This window comes from Ornithorhynchus anatinus, chromosome 8, assembly GCF_004115215.2.
Source record: "Ornithorhynchus anatinus isolate Pmale09 chromosome 8, mOrnAna1.pri.v4, whole genome shotgun sequence".
Taxonomy (NCBI): domain Eukaryota; kingdom Metazoa; phylum Chordata; class Mammalia; order Monotremata; family Ornithorhynchidae; genus Ornithorhynchus; species Ornithorhynchus anatinus.
Genome location: NC_041735.1, coordinates 60,142,946 through 60,165,752, shown reverse-complemented (window position 1 = coordinate 60,165,752; position 22,807 = coordinate 60,142,946). Strand labels below are relative to the sequence as shown.

Genomic DNA, 22,807 nt, shown 5'->3' with positions numbered 1-22,807 from the left:
TGGGAGTCACTTGTCACTCTGCCACTTGTCTGCTGTGTGACTTTGGGCAAGTCTCTTCACTTCTCTGGGCCTCAGTTACCGCATCTGTAAAATGGGGATTAAGACTGAGCACAATGTGCGACAGGGAATATGTCCAACCTGATTGTCTTGTGCATAGTAAGTGCTTAAAAAAATACCATAATTATTAATTATTTTTATTATTACTGGGACATTTTGCTTGTTCAATATCATGCAGAGTCTCTCAAGATCTTCCCACTTAGCCTTTAGCATCAGAGTATAAACCTGGGAGTCAGAGGACCTGGATTCTAATTCTGAAGCACCTGCTATATGACCTGGGGCAAGTCACTTAACTCTTCTGTGACCTCGTTCTCTCCCCTGAAAAATGGGGATTCAATGCCTGTTTTCCCTCCTCTCTAGCCTGTGAGCCCCATATGGGATCTGATTTTCTTGTATCCACCCCAGCTCTTAGTACAGTGCTTGGCAAATAATGATTGCTTAACAAATACCATTATTATTTTTGTTATTATTATCATTAATAACTTCATATCAGGGGACCTTTTATGGGGGATAAAATCAATAATAATAATAGTGGTATTTGTTAAATGCATACTATGTTCCAAGCACTGGAACAGGTACAAGATAATTCAATCAAATACAGGTTCCACAGGGCTCATTGTCTAAGTAGTAGGGAGAACAGGCATTGAATCCCCATTTTACAAATGAGGAAACTGAGGCTCTGAAAACTTAAGTTACTTGCCCACGGTCACACAGTGGGCAAGAGGCAGAATCAGGATTAATACCCAGGTCCCCTGACTCCCAGGCCCGTGACCTTTTCACTAGGCCATGATGCTTCTTGTGAAATTTAAGGAGCTGATATTTAAATGGTTAACATATTTTAAAGAAAAACAAATGCAAATTTCACAAAACCCTGTGTTTCTGGGACCTTCAATGTCAAAAAGGTCCTGGGCTTGTGGAGCTCGTCTCTTCTTTGTGCCCCCGAAGGGAAAACACATATTTCTGTAGCACTTAATTTCTCTCTCTTAACAAAACTTGAACATAAGTAAATCCAGTTTTCTTCCCAGACGTTCCAGAGGGACCATTAGTGGGTTTGCGTTACCAGAGAAAACCAGCCATATTGGAGGAAGAGGGATTTAAGCTGGAAGCAAAATGCTCTGGAAATATTTTTAGACTTGCACTCCAGACACAATGAGACACAAATAGAACCAAAGCAGGATTCTTACTGCTTAGCAGCAGCGGGGCCTAATAGAAAGAACCTAGGCCTGGGAGTCGGACAACCTGAGCTCTAATCCCGGCTCCACCACTTACTTGTTGTGTGACCTTGGGTAAGTCACTTAACTTCTCTGTGCCTTAGTTTCCTCATCTGAAAAAATGGGGATTCAAAACCTGTATTCTCTCCCACTCAGACTGTGAGTCCCATGGATTTAGTACAGTGCTTGACCCATAGTAAGCATTTAACAAATACTACAAGTAAATCTTTACTTTAAAAAATATGCCAAGCCGAAAAGTAAATACTACTGCCAGACAGATTTCCGGGCACTGGGCCTACAGAACCCCAAGCCAAAACGAAATAGGGATCCAGGGCCCAAACCAGGTATGTTTCGCTAGAACACAGGCCTGAGAATCAGAAGGAACTGGGTTTTAATCCTGGCTCTGCCATTTTTCTGCTGTGTAAGTTTAGGCAGGTGACTTCTCTTTGCCTCAGTTACCTCATCTATAAAATGGGGATTAAGACTGTGAGCCCCATGTGGATCAGAGACTGAGTCCAACCCGATTTGCTTGTAACCACCCCAGTGCTTATAACAGTGCCTGGGACCTACTAAGTGGCTATTAAATGCCACAATAATCATTGTTATTATTATTCTTGTTATTTGAGTGTAGGTTTCTTGAGGGCAGGGCAAACATTACTTCTTTGTGTTACATTTTACCAATTGTTTAGTATCAGGCATTGTACCCAGAGCATGCTCAATGAATACTTTGACCACTATTCCTTACCTCTCCCCAAACACCAAGGTGCTCCTTCTACCGACATTGCTGCTCACTGCAGCTGCTTCTTTGTCTCTAGCCTTTAGGCCTGGACAAGCTGCTGCATCTGGAGTTCTCCTCTCTTCTTGGGCCTGGGCCTTAGGACAGAGGTATGGACTCCTCCAAGGCTACTACTGGGATTTATTAAGCACTTTTTGTGGGCAGAGCACTGTAGACAGATCCCTAAGGCACAAGCAAACAGTACTTCCCATATTCCCATTTTCCCACAAACTTCCACGATGTTATTTGAAGAACACCTGAAGGCTTTTTAGGCACTTACTAGAACACTCAAACTGGGACCGCAGTAACTGTGAAGCATTGTTGAGCTGAGACTTCTCTGATAAAATTAATGGATCTATAAGATTAACTGTCAGCTGCCTAAGTGCCTCAATGGCTAATTTCGCTCTTCTGTGCCACCTAAGCACATGTGAACACATAACCTCCTGCAATATTCTGCCAGATACCATATGTGTCCTATCATTAAACATTACCTCATGTACGTGACCCCTTTTCCTCCTTCTGCCAATCTGTAAATTATTTCAGTGTCTGGCTCTCCTTCTAAAGCTTAAGGTCCTTGAGGGCACGGATCGATCCATCAGTGGTATTTATTGATTGTGTGTAGAGCATTGTTCTCAGCTCTTGGAAAATTACAATATGATAGAGTTGGTAGATGATATCCCTCTGCCCACAGGAACTTACAGTCTACAGGGAGAGTCCACCATGAAAATAAATTACAGATTGGGAAAATAGTAGAGGGTAGATATGCACTGTGGAACTGGGGTAAGTATCAAAGTGGTTAAGGGGCAATAATAAAAATTGTATTTGTTAACCACTTACTATGTACGTGCCAAGCACTGTACTAGATACAAAAATGATCAGATTCTACATGGGGCTCACAGGCTAATAAAATGGAAAACAGGTATTGAAATCCCCATTTTGCAGATGAGGGAATTGAGGCAGAAAGAACTCAGGTTTTCTGACTCCCAGGCCCGTGCTCTTTTCCCGAGGCTGTCCTCTTTCACATCATCAAGTACAAGTATGTAGGTGATGCAGAGAGCGCGGTAAGGAAAATGAGGGCTTATTCAGGGAAGGCCTCTTGGAGGAGATATGATTTAGGAGGGTTTTGAAGATGGAGAGAGTGGTGGAATGTAGGATGTGAAAAGGGAAGGAGCTCCAGGCCCAAGGAGAACATGGGTAAGGGGTTGACAGCGGGATAGACAACACTGAGGTACAGAGAGTAGTTTGGTGGTAGAGGAAGAGAGGGTGCAGCTTGAATTGCAGCATGGCTTAATAGCAAGAGCACAGACTTGGGAGTCAGAGGATGTGGGTTCCAATCCCATCTCTGCCACTTGTCTCCTGTGTGTCTGCAAGCAGGTTTCTTAACTCCTCTGTGCCTCAGTTACCTCACCTGTAAAATGGGGATTAAGACTGTGAGCCCCACATAGGTCAGGGACTATGTCCAACCTGATTAGCTTGTATCTACCCTAGTGCTTAGAGCAGTGCTCAGCACATAATAAGTGCTTAACAAATACCATCATTATTTATTTATTATTAAGAGATCAGTAAGGTAAGATAGGATCGAGAGAGCTGTCATGTCAACTTATGTACTTATCTTTATATTCTATTGCTTCCTCCTGCGTGTAATTTATTTAGTGTCTTTCTTCTAACAAGACTGTAAGCTCCTTGAAAGCAGGGATCATATTTCCTATCACTAATTGTACTCTCCCAAACATTTAATACAATGCTGTGCACCCAGTAGATGTTAATAAATACCACTGATTAACTCGACTGTACTCTCCCAAGTGCTTGCTCCAGTGCTCCTCATCCAGTAGGTGCTGAATAAACACAATTAACTCTATTATACTCTCTCAATTGCACAGTCCAGTGCTCAGTCCCTTTTGGGCTCTTCTAAGCTCTTAATACACAACACTAAGCACATGATAGGAACCCACTAAGCACTACTGATCGATGTAGTGAGTGACTGACCGAAAATTAGCAACCCATAACAGCAATTGCTGGGAATCCTATATAGGAAATAGTGTTCTAATGATAATGATAATGATAATAATAATAATAATAATGTTGGTATTTGCTAAGCGCTTACTATGTGCAGAGCACTGTTCTAAGCGCTGGGGTAGATACAGGGTATTCAGGTTGTCCCATGTGAGGCTCACAGTTAATCCCCATTTTACAGATGAGGTAACTGAGGCACAGAGAAGTTAAGTGACTCGCCCACAGTCACACAGCTGACAAGTGGCAGAGCGAGAGTCGAACCCATGACCTCTGACTCCGAAGCCCAGGCTCTTTCCACTGAGCCACACTGCTTCCCCTAGGTGACGCTCCTAGGACTTAGTGAGCTAGAATTGTTCTTACTGTTTTGGGCTCTGTGCTGAAGAGATTGTCTCTCCTTGGCATTCACACAAGGCAGAAACTAAATCAATAAAGTTATGTTTTTTTAAAAGGCGGTGGTTTAAATATCTCAAATAACATTAAAATAATTCCAATGCAAATTACCATGGAGTGAATTGTCCTTTTTTTCAGGAAAAAAGTGTTAAAGAGGTAATTAATCTATTAAATTCAAGTCCTTCCTTTGCTACATTTTGGTTTCTTTTACAGGAACACCCCTCTCTAGGACAACTTGCTGAAAAATTAATAGACAATAACATCAATGTCATTTTTGCAGTTCAAGGAAATCAGTTTGATTGGTACAAGGTATGTTAAATGAAAAATTTGAATGTATGATTTATGTTTTTTCTTCCTAAACGTGAGTCATTTTATGACAATAATTTTATATATAAGGATTGAACATGATCCCTGACCCAAATTGGGGTTCACACACTTATGGGGAGGGAGAACTAGGATTTAATTGCCATTTTACAGATGAGGAAACTGAGGCAGAGAGAAGTGACTTCTTTAAGGTCACAAAGCAGGCAAGTGACAGAGATAGTATTGGAACCTAGATCCTCTGATTCCCAGGCCTTTGCTCTTTCCACTAGGCCATACTGCTTTCTTTTGGGGTAACTAACAAATCAGTATTTGCAAACCAGTTTATCAGTGGAAAACAGAGTGGTATCCCAGCCCCTTCTACTAACTCCCCTTGTGCGCCCAAGCAGGGATAAAGCTATGGAAACATGCATGCTGTTTTGTTCAATAGTATTTATTGAGCGCTTACTATGTGCAGAGCACTGTACTAAGCGCTTGGAATGAACAAGTCGGCAGCAGATAGAGACAGTTCCTGCCCTTTGACGGGCTTACAGTTTTCTTACCTTGGGGCGTTCATTGGCTCCCCTTCTGTCTCCCACCCCCTAACTGTGGGGGTCCCTCAAGGTTCAGTTCTGGCTCCCCTTCTAGTCTCCATCCACACCCACTCCCGTGGAGAACTCATTCACTTCCCTGGCTTTACCTACCACCTCTGTGCAGATGATTCCCAAATCTACATCTCCGGCCCTGATCTCTTTCCCTCTCTGCAGCCTCATATTTTCTCCTGCCCTCAAGACATGTCTACTTGGATATCCTGCCATCACCTCAAGCTTAACATGTCCAAAACAGAACTCCTTATCTTCCTATCCAAACCCTGTTCTCTCCTCGACTTTCCCATCACTGTAAATGGCACCACCATCCTTCCTATCTCACAAGCCCTTAACCGTGGCATTGTCCTCAACACCTCTCTCTCATTCAACTCACATAGTCAATCCATCACTAAATCCTATTGGTTCGACTTCCACAACACAGTTAAAATCCAACCTTTCCTCACCGTACAAACCGCTACCATATTAATCCAAGCACTTATCCTATCCCACCTCGATTACTGCATCAGTCTCCTCACTGACCTCCCAACCTCCTGTCTCTCCCCACTCCAGTCCATACTTCACTCTGCTGCCCAGATCATTTTCCTACAAAAACATTCAGTCCATGTTTCGCCACTCCTCAAGAACCTTCAGTGGTTGCCCAGCCACTTCCACATCAAACAGAAACTCCTTACCATCACCTTCAAAGCATTCAATAACCTTAGCCACTCCTACCTCACCTCCCTACTCTCCTACTACAACCCAGCCCACATACTTTGCTCCTCTAATGGCAACCTACTCACTATAACTTGTTCTCATCTATCTCGCCACTGACCTCTCACCCACATCTTGCCTCTGGCCTGGAATGCCCTCCCTCTTCATATCCGACAGACAATTCCACTCCTCATCTTCGAATCCTTATCGAAGACACATCTTCTCCAAGAGGCCTTCTCTGACTAATCCCTTATTTCCTCTTTTCCCACTCTCTTCTGCGTCACCCTGACTTGCTCCCTTTATTCATCACCTCCCACTCCCAGCCCTGCAGGACTTGTGTACATATCTGTAATGTATTTCATTATATTAATGTCTATCTCCCCCTTGTTGTGGACAGGGAATGTGACTATTAGATTGTTATGTTGTACTCTCCCAAGCGCTTAGTACAGAGCCCTGCATATAGTAAACGCTGAATAAGTACGACTGATCGACTGTTTGTGAGAGCATTGAAAGCCAAATAAAAATGCAAGTTCAATCCCCTGGAAAACAAACACATAAACAATGCCAGTATTGTGCTTTTGCTGGTGAGTTCATGAGTCACCCACATACAACAAGCTGGTTTTTCTTGTCAGTTGTCATCAAAAATCACATATAACCCTCCCTGTTCAACACCCCTGCACTATTAAGTGGGCACAATCGGTAGTATTCACTGAGGACTTACTCTGTGCAGAACACCGTATTAAATGTTTGGGACAGCATAAAAGAGTTAAAAGACCTGGTGCCTGCACTCACAGCGTATGCAATCTAGTGGAGGGGAGACAGACACAAAAATACATTACAGGTAGAGGGAAGCATTAGAGTATAAAGCCAATATGCTTGACTATGGAGTGGAGAGGGGATTTAGGTCCCCAAATGTTTAGGTGATGCATAAGTGCTGAAGTGGCAGTAGAGGGGGAAATAGGGTGTGGACATGAGAGACTAAAAAGGAAGGCTTCCTGAAAGAGGTGTGATTCCAGAAGGGTGTCATTCTTTCAATTTACTTTTTCCTAAACCATACACAAGCAGTTCTTTCTCCATAGCTGAGAATTTTAAGGGTGAAAAGCAAATCATTCAGGCATTGAACATTGACATTCACCCCACCCTCAGCCCCACAACACTTATAAACACATCCTTTCACTCCGCCATTCCCCCTATCAATCAATATTGATAGTATTAAACACTTGTGAGAGTACAGTACCACAGAGTTGGTATACACATTCCTCTCCTACAGAGAGCTTACAGTCCAGAGGGGGGGATACAGACATTAATAGAAATAAATAATTTATGGATATGTACATAAGTGCTGTGGGGCTGAAGGTGGGCTGAATTTATCTGTATTTCATTTTAATATTTGTCTCCCCTCATAGACTGTAAGCTTTTGGGCAGTACTGCATTTTCCCCCAAGTACACGCTAAGTGTATGTATGCACACTACCATTCACTGTTAGATCTAGGTTTTGTGAGGGACTCAGAGAACCTTTTCCAGATGGGGTGACTTATTGTTTTGAAATCTGGGACTGGCCAGGAGCCACAGTTAGCACTTCCGGTTGAATCAGCCTCTAGACAGCAAGATCATTCTCTACACTGTAAGCTCCTTGAAGGCAAGGTATATGTCTACCAACTCTGTTGCACTGTACTCTCTTAAGCACTTAATACGGGGCTCTGCACACAGTAAAATGCTCAATTAATATCCCTGATTGTTTGATTCAGCCAACTTTTCATCCCATAAAGGGAATAGCATTTCCCACAGCAGCAAATCCAAAAGAATACCATGACCTTGAAAGCCAATTGAAATTATTCCTGAATGTTGCAGCGCTTGGCCCAACATTTTTACCAGGTTGGTCTGTCGATAAATCCATTGGTGGTAAAGATGGAGGGCCTAATAGAACTGTATTATGTAGCTAGGCTGAATGGAAGAAAAGCAAGACCCATCATGTCCTCCGGGAACTTTACAGTCTAATAGAGGAGACCAAAAAAATAGACAAAAATCACTTAAAAATAGTGGAAGGACATGGAAGTATCTGGAAGAAGTATAAATATTTCAATCAATAACTGAGTAAACATTACAAATCAATAAAAACATACATGTAGATAAGAATAAAATACAAAAGTCTTAAGGGTTGGGGTTGGGTTGACATGACTGGATTGTTGGGAATTAGGAAGCGATATGGCCTAGTGGAAAGAGGGCAAGCTTGGAAGTCAGAGGACCTGGGTCCTAATCCCAGCTCCTCCATTTGCCTACTGTGTGTCCTAGGGCAAATCACTTCTCTCATCTGTAAAATATGGATGAAATTTCTTTGCCCCCTCCCCCTTTAATTATGAGCCTTACTTGGGACAAGGACTGTGTCCAACCTGCTTATCTTGTATCTACCCTAATGCTTAGAAGAGTTTTTGGCACATAATAAGTGCTTTAAAAATTGTTATTAGTGTAGTGGTAGTAATAATAATAATAAAGGCTTCCTGAAAGAGGTGGGATTTTAGGAGTACTTAGAAGACAGAGAGAGCTGTTTTCTGACCAATCTGGGGAGGAAGGAGTTTTAGGCTGATGGAGAACTGCATGAGTAAAAGGTGGGAGGTAAGACAGTCAAGAGCAAGATTCACTGAGAAGATGACTTTGGATGGAAGAAAGTACATAAAATTAATAAATATCACTTGAGGAATACTGCATCCAGTCAGTGTGATAATGTGGGAAAGCAGGAACGTGCAGTGGTGTAATTGTTTCCTCCTCTTGCCCCTCTCCCCTAAAAGCTGCCTTTCGGTTCCCCACATTTTCTCCTGTCATTCCATGATGCAGAATGTCTGTTTCAGAAAGAGTGGTGAGTTCTGTGTCTTTGACAATATGAATAACTGGGGGGTGGGCAGAGCAAGTATAGATCTTTAGGAATAAGGCACAAAGCTAGCTGGCTAGAACACAGTGACAAGCAGTATGGTCTAGTGGGTAGAGCACTAGCCTGAGAGTCAGACGAACCTGGGTTCTAAGCCCGGCTCTGCCATGTGTCTGCTGTGTGACCTTAAGCAAGTCACTTAACTTCTCTCTGCCTCAGTTACCTCATCTATAAAATGGGAATTAAGACTCCAAACCCCATGTGGGACAGGGACTGTGTCCAACCTGATTACCTTCATTCTACCCTATGCTTAGAATAGTGCTTGACACATAAGTGATTAACAAATACCCTAATTATTATTATTATGTGGGACAGGGACTGTGTCCAACCCGATTTGCTTGTATCCACCCCAGCACTTAGTACAGTGCCTGGCACATAGTAACAAATACCATTATTTGTTCTCCTAAATTGTGGCTGCTTTTCTAGGATCTTCTGCCTCTTCTGCCTGGCACCACTGCCAGACAAATAGAATCAAAAGCCGCAAACCTCAATGACTTGGTGGTGGACGCCTACCAGGTATGTGCCCGAAGGTTTGAAGAATTCCCCTGCCATATTGAGTGAAACAATTTCCGGTGGTTAAGTCCCACAGTCTTACCATGTAGCGATCTGTGTCAGTTCACCCGATACTGCTTGTATAAACCATTCCCTTTACCAGAAATAGGGACATTTGTGATTCATAAGGAATAACTGGAACCAAACCACAATGTAGCCCAGGAGCATTGATGTAAACAGCAGCACAGGACAGAGCAAAGGAAAATACTTTGGAGGTCACTGAGAGGTTGGAAACAGGATTCCGCCCTGACAGTCACCCCAGCCTAAACACTTGGGCCATTCTGCCTGACCTCTGTGAACCTAGAACTGAGACCATCATCTAGATATCACGCACCAAAACAACTAAATTACTTGGGCAAGGTGGATTTTTTTTATACTAAATTTATCTGAGCATTTGGCACACTTCCCTCTCCAAGCCAGCCCAAGTTTGGCTAAGCTCCCCCTCTAACACCCCTCATAGGAGCTTTCAGCTTCCATCTCTGGACATGTCTCCTGGGAGCCCTCAACTCCCTGCCCTCTTGCATTTGTCTCCTTTCTGCCAGAGGGGGAGACCAAAGAATAAAGGTATAATCCTGCTGAAACCCAGATTATCTTTAGGTGTCCTAAGAGCAGCATCTGACTGACTCCTGCCTTTTCTATGTGTGACTTCGGGCAAGTCACTTAAGTTCTCTGGGCTCCAGTTTCCTCATCTGTAAAATGGGGATTCAATACCTGTTCTCCCTCCTCCTTAAGCCATGATTCCTGTGAGTGACAGGGAATGTGTCTGACTATTATTTTGTGTCTCCTCCAGCAATTAATTCAGTGTTTGGCACATAGTTATGTGCTTAACAGTTATTATTATTCAATCAATCACATTTATTGGGCACCTACAGTTTGCAATGCACTGGACTAAGAGCTTGAGAGAATGTAACAGAGTTAAGAGATACATTCTCGGTCCCTGAGGAGCTAACAGTCTAGAGGAAATTTACAAAATCATGGACGGTGAGCCCGGAATCTGTCTCCCAACTCAGTTGAACAGTACTCTCCCAATTACATAGTACAGTGCTCTGCTACAGTAACTGCTCAATAAAGCTCCCTGTGGTTAGAGAACAGGTCTACCAACACTGTTATATTGTACTTCTTTCCCTTGCCTTGCCCCATCCCACTTCACCTCACTAATCTCCTACTAGAGCCCAGCCGGCACACTCCACCCCTCAAGCACCAGTTTACTCACTGTGCCCCAATCTCATCTATTTCACCACTGACCTCTTTCCCCCATCACCTCCCCCTAGCCTGGAACTCCCTCCCACTCCACATACATCGGAACGCCACTCTCTCCACCTTCGAAGCACTGTTAAGGTCACATCTTCTCCAAGAGTCCTTTCCGGCTCACTGTCCCCTCTGCATCATCTATGCTCATGGATCTGTGATCTTTGCACAGTTGATAGTCTCCCCCTCCTCATTCCCTCAGCAATTACAGACATATCTTTAAATTATATATTATAAATTATTTATTAATATTATCTGTCTCCCCCTCTGGACTGAAAGTCCATTTTGGGCAGGGAACGTTCCTGCTAATTCTGTTGCATCGCACTGTCCCATGCGCTTAATACACTGCTCTACACATTGTAAATGCTCAATACAATTGATCGATTGATACTCTCCTAAGTGCTTAGTGCAGTGCTCTGCACATTGTAAGCACTCAGTAAATCTGATTGATTGAATTCATTCATTCATTCAATCGTATTTACTAAGCGTTTACTGTAATAAGCACTTAGGAGAGCAGTAAACAGACACATTTAAATACCAGTGATGGTAACCGTAGCATTTACTGAGCAACCACTGTGATGATCGTCATCAATAGTATCTGTTGAGTGCCTTTTGGGAAAGTATCCAAACATACCAAAACATCCTTCCCGTTGACAATGTACAAGTAACTTTTATATGCACTGGCGGTTTAACCGGGTCCCATTTTCTAAAGATGAAGGAGAAGGCTTCAGTGGGAAGGTTTCTCTCCATGATTTCGTATTAAAGCCGTGGGCAACCCAGCCCATGTTGGTAGCCTGAAGAACAGACCAAGAATATTAGGATTCCTATCAAATCATTACTGAGACATCAGTCCACTGGATCCTGGGAGACTTCCTATGAAAGAATCTATGATTCTATTTTCTGTGAAGCTGACCACAGGTCTGTGATTTGGGGAATGTATTGCTATCAACTTTATCAGCAAAACCCTTTCATTATTACTGAATAGTGTTTCTTAAGTGAAGCCCCCACATTCTTTTAAGAAGGTCCCTAATTGGAAAGCATGCTAGTAAGAGAGGAACTGAAAGGTTCCTTAGCTGACCGTGTTTTCCTTGGAAAATTTTCCGGTGCTTTCCTACTTTCTCCACCCCTTTCCCTTGCATTCTCCTGCCCAAGAAGCCTCCATTCCTCTTCCACTTTCTTGCTTTGCTAGTTTATGTTTTGGGTCAAAGAATTGGATTATTCTTCAAATTGTGCAAGATCAGAGTGATTGTGTTATCCAGATGAGCCTGGATTAATCGGAATACACAGAAACATGGCACGAGCAAAGTGTTTCCTTTATAAGGCCGTTTTCGGCCTGATCAGAAGCCCTGCTTTGTGGCATGGAAGAGATCTAACGGCAGGTACAGTTGCTTTATTGAATCCTGGCAATTTCCAGCTTCGCTGCCTGGTAGAAGAGTCTTTATGCCACTGGAAGGTTGTGCTGGGGAGAAAGGGCCTGAAAAATGAAAGAGAACCCTGACGAAGCAGAAGCAGTCAAGGCCAGAAGTATTTATGATCACCCAAAGCTTGTGAAACTGAAATTCTCGGCAAAGCAGCTGCAGAGTGTCAGAAGTGTGTTCCAGATTTTCGGCCGTCAGGGGAGCTTGGAACATCTTGCCCTGGATGATGATCTATGTGCTCACACGGTTTCTTTTCAACCGTATTACTAAAGGAAAGTATTGTCATTAAAACAATGCCCATTTTTGGAAAACATAGACTAATTGAAATACATTTTAAATGAGCGTAATACACAGGCGCAAAAATATGTGAAAAGAGCTGGCAACTGGTATGTGCATATGCTAATCCTTTTCTTCAGGATCTCTTGGTCATTCTTATGTGTTTGAAGTATAATTGGATCATTATGTAGAAAACAATGTCCTTATTCATTCTTTTATCCAGACAGACAAACAAGCTTTCTTCGAGTCAGTTGAACCATGTAGTCAAGTATTTTGTAGACCTTGAATATTCTAGGCTCTTATTCATGGTCTGATGGAAAGAGCACGGGATTGGGTATCAGAAGACCTGGATTCTAGTCCCAACTCTGCCACTGACCTGTTGACTGACCTTGGACAAGTCACTTAGCCTCCCTGTGCCTGTTTCTTCATCTCTCAGAGGAGTAATAATAATTAATACCTGCCTCTCCTTACCTCACAGGGGTGTTGTGAGGATAGAACAGGATCACTGAAGGTCTATATAATGTGGAAGTTTTATTAATCCATGACATTTCTAGGTTTCATAACTAAAGATATTTCCTTTACAGAAACTCATTTCAGAAGTAAAAGTGCAGGTAGACCATCAGATTCCCGGTCTCCATTTTACCATTGCAGCCATCTGTCCTGATGGTACCAGAAGTACAGGCATGGAAGGGTGCAGAAATGTGTCAAGCAATGATGAAGTACGTGGAATTTTTTTTTAATTTCAAAAAAATCAATTATTTGTGATATTTTTCCTGAAGTAAATCAAATTTACAGATCAATTGAAATGATCTGATAGGTAGATTTCCCTACAGGAACTTTGTGTACTATTTGAGCTATCAGTGGAGGATTTTATTCTGACTTCTCCCCCAGGGTATTTCAATCTCTTGAGTTAAAAAGTCCCAGGGCACACCTATCAAATGAGAGCTCTCACTCCAAATTGCCCATGTAATCCTGAAGAGAATGCCACATCTCCTGGTCAATACTTGGCAAAACTGACACCCTACTACTGTATTAATTTTTCACATGAGCATAATGCAAGTCAAAGGACGTTTAAGCTTCTAGAAGGCTAAAAGCCCTTTACGAAGCATCTGACCAATCCATTTGCATTGTCCTTATTAGGGCTATAGCAGATGGCTGTGTGGAAAGAATGAGATAAGGTACAGGTGAAGAAGGAGACAAAGAACTCATCTCCAGAGAGCACAAAGGGACACTCTGCATAGAGCCGATTAAATAATGTCTAATGTTAGATTAGACACATAGGGAAAATTGCCCAGAATGGAAATTTATAAATGAGGAAATTGTCAGATTGGAGTAAGAAGAAAGAATAAAAAGTACAAGCAGGCTACCAAAGGGAAAATCACAGTGAAATCATTTTAAATGCATGACCAAGCATGTCTATGGATGGCATATAGAGGGCTTTATTCTGCATGATATGCTTGTATAATTATGGCAACTAAGTACAAGCTAACAAATCTGGTCTTTCTTTCTAGGTAGTCTATCTCCTCAGGAATAGATAGAAGCATTGCTTTAAAATTTCACAAAAAGCATCTCCATAAGTGAATGAGAACATAGTCCTTTCGGCTTTATTACAGATAATAACCAAAATTGGCCTTTTATCTATATAAATCTCTCATGCATTCTAAAGAGTAAATCTAGAATTGTTTATCAAGTTTTAAAAGAAAATTTTATAAACTACTACCTTTTTTCTGATTTTATGTGGCTATTATTTCTTCATTCTCTTTAGAAGACCAACTATATACATTTATCCAACAATATCTATTTTTTTCTTAAAAAGATAAAAAATTAGTTGAAATTTCATTTATTTTAAATAAGTATAAGCTTCTTGTGGGCAAAAATTGTGTCTATCAACTCTATTGTACTCTCCCAAGGGTCTAGTTTGGAAGGGAAAGCCTTAGAGGGGAGAAGGTAAGATCCTGAGTTTTATCAGGTGCTTGTTGAAGTGACACTTTAAGTTTTGCTTAATTAGAAAAATGCTGGAGACTTTGATGGGAAGCCGAAGTTGGCTTTGGGGCTCAGTTTTGTAGCAGAAGCTTTGTTTCTCTCCCTAGCTTTATAGGATGCCATATCCACCCAGCTACAGTAAGCGTTTAGTAAATACCATTGATGGATAGATTGTAGAAGTTGTATTTATTGAGCACTAACTGGAAGCAGCATAGCCTAGTGGATAGATCACAGGCCTGGAAGTCAGAAGGACCTATCCTGACTTTTCCACTTGTCCGCTGTGAAACTTTGTGCAAGTCACTTCGCTCTCGGTACCTCAGTTACCTCATCTATAAAATGGGGATTAAGACTGTGAACCCAATGTGGGACAGGGACTATGTCCAACCTGATTACTTTGTATTTATCCCAGCATTTAATAGCGAATATCATAAAAAATACACTCTACTAAGCAACTAGAAAGTACAAAACTTAGAAGCGGCATGCCTCCATCCACAAAAAGCTTACACTGAAACAGGTCAACCTCTGAAACTTAGCTATTAGCCTCTACTGAAGCTGGCCTCTTCAAAATCATTCCCCTTTTAAAATTTTGTTGAAAATTTTGTTCTGAAAATTCATTTTCCTTTGTTCGTACACGATTACTTTCCTTTGTTAAATTGTTCTCTTTTTCTTTTAACCAAATGGTGCAAACAGTATTCACTCTCTCTAAAAGTCATATAGCCTCTTTATATAAACCTCTTAGTCCTACTCTATTATTAATGTTGGCAGCATCCTATAGAGCAAACACTATTATGTCCTAAATATCTGTCAATCTTTAGGATACAAATACAAAAAGTATATCTTTAAATACAGTATCAAGCTTTATTGATTTTAAAATATACAGGTTCCCAGAAAAGTAAATATACATAGCTTTATAATACCATTTTATTAATCATAATATGTCTGGGCCAACACAGAAGATTGCCAAAAGCATGTTGTTTTTATTGTAATAGATCCCAGTCCTGCAAAAAAAATCCTTGACTTTCAGACTCGCTAAAGTCACTGAAATGTTCTCACAGTGAGCCAGTTGATCCAAGAAAAAGTCAGCCCTTCATGTAATATCAAAAGGAAGAAAAGATTGACAGTAGAGAATGGCCAAACTATGCCAGGGAGAGCAATTTACAATAGGTAAAGTCCATATTCCTGGGCTGATACAAGAGTCAGGAAGCCAGTTAGAGTTACTGAAGATGGGTGGGGGGTTTGGAAGGGAAAGACTTAGAGGGGAGAAGGTGAGATCCCAAATTTTATCAGTTGCTTGTTGAAGTGACACTTTAACTTTTGTTTAATTAGAAAAATGCTGGAGACTTTGATGGGAAGCCAAAGTTGGCTTTGGGGCTCAGTATTGTAGCAGAAGCTTTGTATCTCTCCTTCGCTTCATAAGACACTATATCCACCCAGCTAGCCTGAGGCAAAAGTAAAGTTTAGCGACTCAGACAGTCTGAGCATATTTAGAATTTTCACAGCAAACGTCATTTGAAAGGAGTCATTTCATTTGAATGACTAACTCCCATTCTCTCCTAGACCCCCTCCAATCTGGCTTCCGTCCCCTCCACTCTACCGAGACTGCTCTCTCTAAGGTCACCCATGACCTCCTTCTTGCCAAATCCAATGGCTCCTACTCCATTCTGATCCTCCTTGACCTCTCTGCTGCCTTTGACACTGTCGACCATCCCCTCCTCCTCCATACCTTATCTCACCTTGGCTTCACGGACTCTGTCCTCTCCTGGTTCTCCTCTTACCTCTCTGGCCGATCATTCTCGGTCTCCTACGCTGGAGCCTCCTCCCCCTCCCATCCTTTAACTGTTGGAGTTCCTCAAGGGTTAGTTCTTGGCCCTCTTCTGTTCTCCATTTACACTCACTCCCTCGGTGAACTCATCCGCTCTCACGGCTTTGACTACCATCTCTACGCAGATGACACACAGATCTACATCTCCGCCCCTGTCCTCTCCCCCTCCCTTCGGGCTCGCATCTCCTCCTGCCTCCGGGACGTCTCCACCTGGATGTCGGCCCGCCACCTAAAACTCAACATGAGCAAGACTGAGCTCCTCATCTTCCCTCCCAAGCCCGGTCCGCTCCCAGACTTCTCCATCACCGTGGATGGCACGACCATCCTTCCCGTCTCTCAGGCCCGCAATCTCGGTGTCATCCTTGACTCGTCCCTCTCGTTCACCCCACACATCCTATCCGTTACCAAGACCTGCCGGTTTCACCTCTACAATATCGCCAAGATCCGCCCTTTCCTCTCCACCCAAACGGCTACCTTACTATTACGGGCTCTCGTTATATCCCGGCTAGACTACTGTGTCAGCCTTCTCTCTGACCTCCCTTCCTCCTCTCTCGCCCCGCTCCGGTCTATTCTTCACTCCGCTGCCCGGCTCATCTTCCTGCAGAAACGATCTGGGCATGTCACTCCCCTTCTTAAACAACTCCAGTGGTTGCCTATCGACCTCCGCTCCAAACAAAAACTCCTCACTCTAGGCTTCAAGGCTCTCCATCACCTTGCCCCTTCCTACCTCTCCTCCCTTCTCTCTTTCTACCGCCCACCCCGCACGCTCCGCTCCTCTGCCGCCCACCTCCTCGCCGTCCCTCGGTCTCGCCTATCCCGCCGTCGACCCCTGGGTCACGTCCTCCCGCGGTCCTGGAACGCCCTCCCTCCTCACCTCCGCCAAACTGATTCTCTTTCCCTCTTCAAAACCTTACTTAAAAATCACCTCCTCCAAGAGGCCTTCCCAGACTGAGCTCCTCTTCCCCCTCTACTCCCTCTGCCATCCCCCCTTTACCTCTCCGCAGCTAAAGCCTCATTTTCCCCTTTTCCCTCTGCTCCACCACCTCTCCCTTCCCATCCCCACAGCACTGTACCCGTCCGCTCAACTATATATATTTTCGTTACCCTATTTATTTTGTTAATGAATTGTACATCGCCTTGATTCTATTTAGTTGCCATCGGTTTTTACGAGATGTTCTTCCCCTTGACGCTGTTTAGTGCCATTGTTCTTGTCTGTCCGTCTCCCCCGATTAGACTGTAAGCCCGTCAAACGGCAGGGACTGTCTCTATCTGTTGCCGACTTGTTCATCCCAAGCGCTTAGTACAGTGCTCTGCACATAGTAAGCGCTCAATAAATACTATTGAATGAATGAATTTGAAATGCAAGTAGCCATTGAGTACCTCCTTATCATGTGTGAAATAGGAATGGAACCTATGACTGCCTTATGGGCAGGGATCATGCCTTCTTCGTCTCTTGTAATAATAATAATTATTATTATAATTAATAATTATGGTATTTGTTAAGTGCTTACAATGTGCCAGACACTATACTAAGCGCGGGGTGGATACAAGAAAATCGGGTTGGACACAGTCCCTGTCCCATATGGGGCTCGCAATCTCGATCCCCATTTTCCAGAGGAGGTAACTGAGGCACGGAGAAGTGAAGTGACTTGCCCAAGTTCACATTGCAGACAAGTGGTGGATCCAGGATCAGAACCCATGACCTCCTGACTCACAGGCTTGTGCTCTATCCAGTGCGTCATGCTGCTTCTCAGTACACCATGCTGCTTCTCAGAGTGCCATGCCGCTGTGCTTAGTAGAGTGCTCTGCACAACAGCAGGTGCTGAATGACTACTATTGGTTGTCACAAGCAAGTCATTTTTAATCAGGTGGAAGCAATGGCCCATATTTGCTGCCTGAAGTTGTCCTTCATGATAGATATTCTGTTCTGTCACCTTGGGTGAATTCAAGGTGTTGAAACCTGACAATTGCACATTACTCCTCAGGTGCCACAGAGCTCTGGGGTTTCCAGGAAATGAAATAGCCATCGTCAAAATACCTCAGGTTCCCAACAAGGGCAAACATATGAGAATGTATTATTTCACCAACCCTATGGCTAAACTCAGGGCGTCCCATGTGGCCTGAGGTACCACTACCACCATCAGGAGCTCCGGGGTCTGCCTCACCACTCCCATCCTCCCACAAGAAAGGAGAGAAGGCAACAGATGCTCTCCAGTAATAAGAATAGCAGAAAGGTTGTGGTAATTCAGCCCATCCTGGAGCTGAGAGGAGCCAAGTTGAACAAGTATGCTCCCCTCCAGGCAGTGATGAATTGTATTTCATAACTGTCATTTTATTTTAGCTTATTTTAATGTCTCTTCCCCGCTAAATTGTAAGCTCGCTGAGGGCAGGGATCATTTCTACTAATCCAATGGTATTTATTGAGTGCTTACTGTGTGCAGAGTACTAAGCCCACTGGGAGAGTACAATAAAACAAAATTGGTAGACGTGTTCCCTGCCCACAATGATCTTACAATTTACGGTGTAATTTTATCATATTCTCCTAAATGCTGAGCACAGTGCTCTGCACAGAGATAGGGCTCAATAAATAGTTTTGATTGTTTTCTCTCTCACTCTTTCACACTTTGTCCTCCGAGCTTTTCAGGTGTGAACGCTTAATGGGCTGAATTCACTGTTTCACAGGGACTGTGTCTGATTTATTCTCCCCAATACTTAAAACAGTGCTTTGCCCATTCAGTGTTTCACAAGGACTGTGTCTGATTTATTCTCCCCAGTACTTAAAACAGTGCTTTGCCCATCGTAAGCCCTTAATAGATATTTTCATTCTGAATTGAGTGAGAGATGGAAAACTGCAGTCTAAGCCATCAGTACCCATGAGCAGTACCCATGACTAGAAAAGCAGTGTACCCAGAGAAGGGCACTGCCAATTTGGATTAAAAGAAAGCAGCTGCATAAAGCAAACCGATATAAATGTCAACTAGATGGTACATGTGATTATTACAAAATCGCAGAGAGCAGCTAATGAAAAGAAAAATAATTAGAACCTCCTCAAATTTTATTTCCTCAGGTGGTTTTCAATATAACTGTGACAATGGAGGGTTGTGAAGTAGCTGGAAAGAGAAGCTATGCGGTCATCAAGCCGATTGGTTTCAATGAAACCACTATAGTTAATATATATAATAATTGTACCTGCCAGTGTCACGACAACAGAAGACACAAAGGAAAGTGTACAGAGGAAGCTTCTCTGGGCTGTCAAAGCTCTCACTGCGAAGACACAAACTGTGGTTCAGATGAAGATCAGTCTTCTCCCGAGAGTTGCAGAATACACCGGGATCAACCACCTTGCAGTGGTCGAGGAGTTTGCTTATGTGGAAAATGTTTATGTCACAAAACTAAACTGGGAAAAATACATGGGAAATACTGTGAAATGGATGACTTTTCTTGCCCATATCACCATGGAAATCTCTGCGCCGGTGAGTTCTAAAATGTAAAGGGACCTCTAACTATTCCATTCACTCATTTTGTTTATGTTTAATAAGATTCTGTTTTACCTAAAAGCTAAATGAAAAAGGGCCCCATTTTCTCCACAGTAAAAGTAACTGTGGTATTTCTTAAGCACTTACGAAGTGCCAAGCACTGTATACTAAGCACTGATGTAGATAGATAATTAGGTCAGACAGTCCCAGTCTCACACAAGGCCCACAGTCTTAGGGGGAGGGAAAACAGGTATTGAATCCCTTTGAGATTCAAGGAAACTGAGGAACCAAGACAAAAAGTGACTTGTCTAAGGTCCCCCAGCAGGCAAGTGGCAGAGCCAAGATTAAATCCTAGATCTCCTGACTTCAGTGTTTCCAGCTGGACCAAGGTGCATCTCAAAGCTCTGGGAGATTTATCCATTTGCTCTCAAATGGCAGAAGGCAGAGGAAGCTTCCCTCTGCCCCCTTCTGATCTCTCTGTTCCAATCAAGTTCAACCCAAATTGATCCTAGTACAACCCAGCTCTCACACTTCGCACCACTAATGCTAACCTTCTTTCTGTGCCTTGATCTCGTCTAGCTCACCGCTGACCACTCACCCCCATCCTACATCCTACCACTAGCCTGGAACACTCTCCCTCCTCAACTCTCCCCCACTTCAAAGCATTATTGAGGGCACATCCCCTTCAAGAGGCCTTCCTTGACTAAGCCCCTCTTTCCTCTTCTCCCACCCTTCTGCATCGCCCTGACTTGCTCCCTTTGTTCATCTCCCCTCCGAGCCCCGCAGCACTTATGTACATATCTGTCATTTATTTATTTATATTAATGTCTGTCTCTCACCCCGTCTAGATTGTAAGCTTATTGTGGGCAGGGAATGTGTCTGGTTAATGTTATATTGTACTCTCCCAAGTGCTTAGTACAGTGCTCTGCACACAGTAAGGGCTCAATAAATAAGATTAAATGAATGATAGAATGAATGAAAGGTTAAAGAATGTCTCCTCAAGAGCTTACCCATTAGGTTTCCTCCTAACCACCTCCCCCGCCCCCAGGGCACATCATTCCAGCTCCCTTGGACGGTGTCTATGAGCAAAGCAGTGGCCTATGTTCTGATGGGAGAATCACCTCAACTGCATCCCTGCACAGCCCATCCCTAGCACTTCCTCCCCTCCCCTCCCCACTCCCAGGGTGCAGCCTAGCAGTCTTGTTCTGTCCCTGGCTGTCAGAAGCCTCTCCCTGCTCCCACTTGAATCCAGCGAGGCTGTCCCTCTGGATGTCTGCAATCTTAAACACTTTCTCTGTGCTGGCTCACTTGGACAGTTCATCCATTTTCATGGTTTCCTGTAGTGAATCAGTCAGCCATATTTACTGAGCATTTACTGTGTGCAGTACACTATACTAGGTGCCTGGGAGAGTATGAGTTAACAATATAGCAGACACATTCTCTGAACACCACAAGGTTTCAGTCTAGAGGGGGAGACAGATATTACTCTAAACAAATAAAATTACAAATATGTACATACATGCTGAGGGGATGAATAAAGGGACCGAATTAGGGTGATGAAGAAGGGATTGGAAGAAGAGGAAAGGAGGGCTTAGTTAGGAAAGACCTCTGGGAGGAGATATGCCTTCAATAAGGCTTCGAAGGTGGGGGAAGTAATTGTCTGTTGGATATGAAGTGAGAGGGCATTCCAGGACAGAGGCAGGACATGGAAGAGAGGTCGACAGGGAGATAGACGAGATCGAGGTACAGTGAGAAGGTTAGTATAAGAGGAGCAAAATGTGTGGGCTGGGTTGTGGTAATAGGTTGTAGGTAGTAGGTTGTAGCCAAGTGAGGCAGGAGCAGGAAAGGTGATTGAGTGCTTTAAAGCCGAGATGGTAAGGAGTTTCAATTGCTGCAGAGATGTATGGGCAACCACTGGAGTTTCTTGAGGAGTGGGGGATCAAGGCCTGAATGTTTATGTAGAAAAATGATCCATGAAGCAGAATGAAGTATGAACTGGAGCAGAGAGAGACAAGATGCAGGAAGGTCAGCAAGAAGGCTGATAAAGTAATCATTGCACAATAGGATAAGTTCTTGTACCATATGCCGGCTAATGATTCCCATATTTCTCCATTCCAGGCCTTTCTCCTTCCCCTCTAGTCTTGCATCTGTCACTGTCAACAAAACCCCTCAGACTGGATTATTTAGCCACTACATCAAACTGCTTACCATTCCCCAAAGTCTTCCCCACTGTGAACCCATTCAGTGAATCAGTGACATTCTTTGAACACTTACTGTGTGCATTATTCATTCATTCACTCATACGAGCGCTTACTCTGTGCAGAGCACTGTAGTAATAATAACGATGTGGTATTTGTTAAGTGCTCACTATGTGCCAAGCACTGTTCTAAGCACTGGGGTAGATACAAGGTAATCAGGTTAGCCCACATGGGGCTCAAAGTCTTAGTCCCCATTTTACAGATGAGGTCAGTGAGGCCCAGAGAAGTGAAGTGACTTGCTCAAAGACACACAACTGATAAGTGGCAGAGCCAGGATTAGAACCCATGATCTCTGATTCCCAAGCTCATGCTGTTTCCACTAAGCCTCGCTGCACTAAGCGCTTGGAAAGTACAATTTGGCAAAAAATAATTGTGGTATTTATTAAGGGCTTACTATGTGGCAGGCACTGAACTAAGCGCTGGAATGGACAAGCAAATTGGGTTGGACACAGTCCCTGTCCCACACGGGGCTCACGTTTTAACTCCCATTTTGCTGGTGGGGTACTGAGACACAGAGAAGTAAGGTGACTCCCCAAGGTCATTCAGCAGACAAGTTGCAGAGTTGGGACTAGAACCCATGACCTTTTGACTCCCGGGCCTGTGCTCTATCCACTACACCATGCTGATTGCTGTATACCATTACATTGTATACCCAATCCCTTGGAGAACTCATTTGCCCCCATGACTTCAATTGCTATCTCATTCCCAAATCTACATCTCCAGCTTTGATCTCTTTCCTTCCCTGCAATCTCGTATTTCCCCCTGCCTTCAAGACATATCTACTTGGATGTTCCACCAAAACCTCAA

General features: G+C 43.3%; 1 protein-coding gene across 2 annotated transcripts in view; it reads left to right on the top strand.

The window, feature by feature from the left end:
- ITGB8 (integrin subunit beta 8) overlaps positions 1–22,807 on the top strand; it is an 84,204-nt gene that overhangs the window by 50,004 nt on the left and 11,393 nt on the right. The window contains exons 7-10 of one of the 2 annotated variants that reach the window (XM_029071165.2): positions 4,660–4,755; positions 9,394–9,483; positions 13,046–13,180; positions 19,334–19,739. In XM_029071165.2, coding sequence (XP_028926998.1) covers positions 4,660–4,755; positions 9,394–9,483; positions 13,046–13,180; positions 19,334–19,739 — 727 coding nt within the window. The remainder of the gene's footprint in view (positions 1–4,659; positions 4,756–9,393; positions 9,484–13,045; positions 13,181–19,333; positions 19,740–22,807) is intronic. The other variant, XM_039912927.1, reaches the window with a different exon arrangement.